The following is a 6,501-nucleotide window of genomic DNA, read 5'->3' as shown; positions in this document are numbered from 1 at the left end:
AGGAGGAGAATAAAGTCTGGAAGGGAACGCCCAGTCAGTTGTGGATATGTGGGTCTGAGGTGTTGAGGAACATCCTGAGGAGATGCCCAGTAGGCAGGTGGATAAGCTGATCCAAGGGTCAGAAGAGATTTGGCAGTCAAGAGCACTGAAGCCAGGGTGTGTGGGTGGGCCTGTCCCGGGATAGGAAGAGTGGGGAGAGAAGAGGGCTAGGGTGGGGCCGCATGTTACTCCCTCATTCAAGACCTTTCCCAATCTGCGTCCTTCTACAGGCAGCACACAGCATCCTGCCCCTTGTCCTTGGACCTTCCTGTCATGTTCCTTCCCTGTTTGTGCTCCAGAGGTTCCTCCTTCTAGAACCCAGCTCAAATATCACCAATTCCAGGAATCCCTCCTCCCATAATAGTAATGATAGGTTTACTCGTATGTTTCCTCCAGAGTTTGGTGAGGTCAACATTTTATGCATACTTTTATTATATTCCCCTGACCTGGAAAATGTATTTAGCACATTGCAGGGGTTAACATTGATATCCGTGAGCAAATGAACAGGCAGAAGAATGATTAGAGTGAGAGAGGTGAACTTCGTCTAGAGGTCTGGGAAGCCAGGACAGTGACGTCATCAGCTCAGTGGGAAAGTTCAGTCTAACAAGCGTTGCACACTGGGGCTGGCAGACAGTCTGGGCTACGGTCAGCGGCAGTTTGACCGCCTTGCCCGTGCCTTTCTTTAGCCTGGCTTCCCCCTACGTCTCCTAGTTAAAAGCCTCACCTTTGCCCCACTCCAAAGTCCAGCCCCTAACTTTCCGCCGGCCCCATTGGCTGCGCGACCGCCCAATGGGCAGGCAGAAACCGCGGGCTTGCTCTCCTCGCCTGGGAGTCCGCTCTCGTTCCCGAGTCTCGCGAGCGTTACGGTGACTCGCGGAGGCGGTGCAGTTGGGTACGTTCACGGCTAGTGTGAAGCGAACGGGTGCAGTGACCATGTTCCGAGCGGTGGTTCCTGGGCAGTTCCGGCGGGCGGTGAGTCCGGGCGGGAAGGGTCGAGCCCGGTGACGGTCCAGCCTCGATCTGCTGTCCCTGTGAAGGTCTGAGCGAAGGTCACCGCCACCCCCGGACCTGACTGGCCCTCGCGCTGGCAGGCCCAGCCCGGCCTGGGGCTCGGGCTCAAAGTTCTGGGGCCTGCCCTTGCCTCCTTTCGGGCCGCCAGGTGGGGGTCGAGGTCAGAGGTCAGAGTACTGAACCTGCGCTCCCGCTGCCCCTCCTCTTCCCCGTCTTCTTCCCAGCCCCTCTCCCAGCCTCCAGCACTGACAGGCCGCAAGTTTCTCCACCTTTGACGGGGAGCGAGCAGCTGAGTCCCCGGGGAATCTTTACCCGAGGGAGGAAAATGTCGCCGCCGGCATGTCCTCTTGGAAAAAGTTTAAAACCTGAATTCAGCGTGGAAGGTGACGTTTCTGGAAGAATTAAACATTTTCCCTGGATGCATTGCGGCTCTTCGAATCCACTCACTGTCAAGTGCTGGGGCGAGCGAGGGGCAATGTGGTTTTGGAAACTTGCTCTGCTCTCTGGCTAATGGGGCAGTGCTGCGTTTAGGTGATTGTCCTGACAGCTGTAGCCAATTTTGAAAGGCAGGCGTCTTTTTACTGCAAGCTGACCTGCTTTTAAACCAGCAGATTGCTGGTTAAATAGCTAGGGAACGATATTGGTAGCGGTAAGTTTTTGATGCTTTCATTAGTTACAAATCATGAGTTTACCACATTTTGCTATTGTGAGAAAGACTGATAGAAAATATGTGTTTGTCCTAATGCTATGGGACAGTAGTATTTGGAGATTGACAATTACGAGTCAAGTAAAAATTTCTATTGTAGATTCTGTAGATACTCTGATGGTTAAGTGACAAGATTGCTAAACTTGGGTCAGAAACTTTCCTGACATTTTGTACTTTTTCTACAATTTTTCTTGTGCATGCATGTTTTCATACCCACCGCTGGGATTTTCTCCCTGAAACATAGTTGGCAGTATTTCTAGATATCTGTAGGCCCTTTTCTTATGTATTCTTGTTCCCTTAAAAAAAAAAAATCCCAACCCTGCCCCCCCCCCCCAATACACTCAAAGTTCAAACCCACATCCTTCAGGTCAGTGTTCAGTCTTCCCCAGAAATTTTCCTCAGATGACTCAGACATAAACAAGTTAAAGTCATGGATTTGGGAAAGTTCCAGGTATCAGAGCCAGATTCTTACCTATACAGTAATTGGAAGGTAGTTATGTGGACAGGTTAGAAGTCTGGCATAAGTGAAATAGTTGTGGAGGGGGAATTTAGGACTCAGTTATTTTGTAGCACTAACAGAAAAAAATGGAATGACTAGCTTAAGTCATTATAAACACTGCCAATATACATAGGCAGTATTTCCAAATCTTTGCTGTGGTTTGCCAAAGACTTTGACCTTGACTTTATTTTCAGAGTTTGAAGTCATGCTGAGTAGCTCCTCTAAAGTCATTAAGAACATTTGAGAGATTTGAATTTCAAGGGTATAGGAAAACAGCGGGAACACTTGTAAAATGGATACATAAATACACATACATATTTAACTTTAAAAATTTAGAAATTTCAAGCTTACAGAAAAGTTGCAAGAATAGTACAAAGAATTCTCAAAACGCTTTGCTGAGTTTCACCGAAACGCTTTGCTGAGTTTCACCGGCTATTAACAGTTTGGCACATTTGCTTTCTTTCCTCATATATACATATTACTTTTCTGATATAATATGTATGTTGCAGACATGCTCTATACTCCTAAATAATTCAGTATATGTTCTATGAACAAGGAGGTTCATCTTTCATTATCACAGTTTAATTGGCAAAATCAGCAAGTTTAACAATGATACAATACTATTATCTGATCTGTAGATATTACTCAAGTATTACCAATTGTTACTCATTTGTAGCAGTATTTTTTTATTGTTGTTTTTTAGTTGAAGTATAGTTGATTTACAGTGTGTTAATTTGTGCAGTACAGCAAAGTGATTCATTTATATATGTGTGTGTACACATTCTTTTTTATATTCTTTTCCATTATGGTTTATCTCAGGATACTGAATACAGTTCCCTGTGCTGTACAATAGGACCTTGTTGTTTATCCATTCTCTATGTAATAGTTTGCATCTATAGCAGTATTTCTTATTCTGGTCTAGGACACTCTGGGATCATGCCTTGCATTTAGTTCTCATGTCTCTTCAGTGTTTGTTAGAAAACTCCTCAGCCTTTCTTTGGCTTTGATGGCATTGGCATTTTTGAAGGGTACAGGCCTTCTATTTTGTTGACTGTCCCCCGATTTAGGTTTGTCTGGTGTTTCCTCCGATTAGTTTCAGGTTATGTACTGGCAGGAGTATCACAGAAGTGATATTGTGTTCTCAGTGCATCATATTAGGAGGCTCATAATGTTGGTTTATCCCATTATTGGTGATGTTAATTACTTGGCTAAAGTGTTCAGCAGGTTTCTCCACTATCAAATTACTACTCATCTGTTCCTGATTTTTAACTAATTTGTGGAGAGATACATTGAAACTATGTAACTCTTCTGTTTCTCATCAGACTTTCACCCATTAGCCATATCTGTTGATGATTCTTGCCTGAGAAATGAGTACTGTGATGTAAAATAGCGATTTTTCTAATTTCATCATTCCTTCTACTTTTTAAAAAATTAATCAATTTTATTTTATTTTTGGCTGCGTTGAGTCTTCGTTGCTGCAAGCGGTCTTTCTCTAGTTGTGGCGAGCGGGGGCTGCTCTTCGTTTTCATGAGCGGGCTTCTCATTGCGGTGGCTTCTCTTGTTGCAGAGCTTGGGCTCTAGGCATGCGGGCTTCAGTAGTTGTGGCACGTGGGCTCAGTAGTTGTGGCTCGTGGGCTCTATAGCGCAGGCTCAGTAGTTGTGGCGCACGGGCTTAGTGGCTCCACGGCATGTGGGATCTTCCCAGACAAGGGCTCAAACCTGTGTCCCCTGGCAGGCGGATTCTTAACCACTGCGCCACCAGAGAAGTCCATTCCTTCTACTTTTATTAGCTTTGTATAATTATAAGAAAGAACATTTTCTTCTTGCTTATTGATGTATTTATTTATGGACTCATGGATCCTTACTTCATTCAGTAGGTTACTTCATCCATTACTACTCTTAAATGTTTTGGTGCTCAAGTTGTCCCAGATTTCTAAAGTGCAAGTCCCTCAGTCTGGCTCCTGTTTACTTATATTTATGATACCGTAAAGTCAAAATGAGTTATCTGAATCCCCACTCTTGCAATTTAAATAAATTGTTCTGTAGCTAACCATGAGTAAATTCAGGAAGATATGTTTCTACAAAACCACATTTTTAATAATAGATTTATCTATTAAAAGATTAAAAAGATTAAACTGTTAACATCATAATGTGAATATAGCTAACACTATTAAACTGTACATTTAAAAATGATTAAGATGGTAAATTTATTGCAACTAGTGAAAATAAAAGAGATACCTTAAACTGTTAGAATGTCTAACACTATTAAACTGTACATTTAAAAATGGTTAAGATGGTAAATTTATTGCAACTAGTGAAAAAAAGATACCTTAAACTGTTAGAATGTCTAACACTATTAAACTGTACATTTAAAAATGGTTAAGACGGTAAATTTATTGCAACTAGTGAAAATAAAAGAGATACCTTAAACTGTTAGAATGTAAGCCAAATGACTCGCATTTGGTATCTAAATTCCATTTTCATTTTGATTTATCTGTGGCCTTGAGCAAAGTCTCTTGGTGAGGGGGGGGTGGTCCTCAATGTTATCTGTTAATGAAAGTGTTTTCCATCTACAGTAAAGAGCTGGGGAACACAGTAAGAGGAAAATAGGTAGTTAACGTTCTTGCAGGGTTATTGATTTGAATTATTAGTATTATTTTACTCATTTGCATTTGAAATTGATTTGTTGACTAAGATACCAAAGAGATGTTTTACATGGAGAGTGAAGCAACACTTTTCAAGGTTATTTGAGTCTTCCTGTTACTATATTCATTGCCAGACAGGAGGCGTATCTACCTTGATTCAGAAGCTATGAAACTGGTATGAAGGAACATGACATTTTTCAGAGTCCCCGGTCTATCATTGATGAATGAGATTGAACTCTGTAATTCACATGCAATTTTTAATTTCTTTTGAAAGAAGAAAGCCAAGTTTGATGTGGTACTAAAACATTTATTGCATAAGGGGAATTCCGTAAAATTATGCTTCCTGCCAACGTGTCTACTTAAGGGTCTTGTCTGTTTTTAAAGTGAAGTAAATTGACTGTGTTTTTAATAATATAATCAATGTCATATGACATTTCTAGTCATGATTAAAAGCTATCATATTTTATTACTAAGGAGGTTAAAGTACAGAAATGTAATATACATTTTTAAATTACAAAATACATGTTAAAATAGGGATGGGTAACTTTAATTATATATTTATCTTTTTCGGTAGAAGTTGGAAAGATTTTATAGTTTGTTCCTGCTTTTTAATTTTTGAGTTAAGCAAAACGACCCCCACCCCCTTACCATTACCCCACTTAGTTTTCAAAAGTGGGGGAGGTAGATTAAACTTATTCTTACTACTTTAGGTTTTGAGTGGGTTTGTACAGTAGGGAGTTAGAGTCCAACTTTTTTTTTCCTTCTAACACCTGTGGTAGTTTACTACCTGAACATACAGTTAAAGGCACAGCAGGAGCACCTGAGCAGTGAATCTCCTTTGTTGCTCCTGAAAACACTGAAAAGCAAAAACAGTGTCAAAACTGTTAAGGTTGAATAAGAGAAGGACCAAAATGTGTTCACTGGACTTAGCTATCCCAGGTTGTTGGTGACTTTGAAGAGACTGGATTCAGTGTTGTAGTGGAAGTGAAAGCTGGTTTGCTGTGAGTAAAGGAGAAAGAGTGAGGTGAGGCAGCAGAGTTTATGCTTAAGGACGTTGTTTTCAAGAAGTCTGGCTCTGAAAGGGTGGAGAGAGGATGATGACCCCTTTAATCCTATCTTCAAGAATGGTGTCTCATTAAGGCCAGTCAACTTAACAAGGGTATGTGGCAGGTATGCAGAAGAAAACTTCACATTTTACTGATGGGAACTAAGTCTAGTTAGTAGTCTAGATAAGTTCTGTAAAAGTATGATGGGGTATTTCTTTAGTGATTTAGCAAGTTTGCGTACTGTTCTTGGTAGATACACATATTAACTGCTTAGATAATTAAGTTATCAATGAGAGAAAAACGGTTGCTTTTTTAGATTTTGATCATTTAGGGGGAAACTTTTCAGTTAGTCGCTAAACATTCATTGAATGCCCACTATGTGTCACGCTCAAAGATAGATACTGAGTTCACAGTGGAGGATGAGACAGACCTAATCCCTGCCCACATGGTGCAAACAGACTGGGAGAGACAAATATTGAACACATTATTTTAAGTGTGATCATTGTGACGGAAAGGTGTATAGGGTGTTTGGGGAATATGTAATTGGGGAGAGGA

General features: G+C 41.3%; 1 protein-coding gene across 1 annotated transcript in view; it reads left to right on the top strand.

Annotated features, from left to right (window-relative positions):
• The first annotated feature begins 848 nt into the window (after positions 1-848).
• Positions 849-6,501, top strand: part of ETFA (electron transfer flavoprotein subunit alpha) — an 84,753-nt gene continuing 79,100 nt past the window's right edge. Inside the window, exon 1 of the mRNA XM_024768985.1 lies at positions 849-1,011. Within this exon, the coding sequence (XP_024624753.1) occupies positions 973-1,011 (39 nt within the window). The 5' untranslated portion in view covers positions 849-972. The remainder of the gene's footprint in view (positions 1,012-6,501) is intronic.

This window comes from Neophocaena asiaeorientalis, unplaced genomic scaffold (genome assembly GCF_003031525.2).
Source record: "Neophocaena asiaeorientalis asiaeorientalis breed wild unplaced genomic scaffold, Neophocaena_asiaeorientalis_V1.1 scaffold879, whole genome shotgun sequence".
In the NCBI taxonomy this organism is placed as follows: domain Eukaryota; kingdom Metazoa; phylum Chordata; class Mammalia; order Artiodactyla; family Phocoenidae; genus Neophocaena; species Neophocaena asiaeorientalis.
Note: the sequence above shows the minus strand (reverse complement) of the source record. Positions and strands in the feature narration are given on the sequence as shown.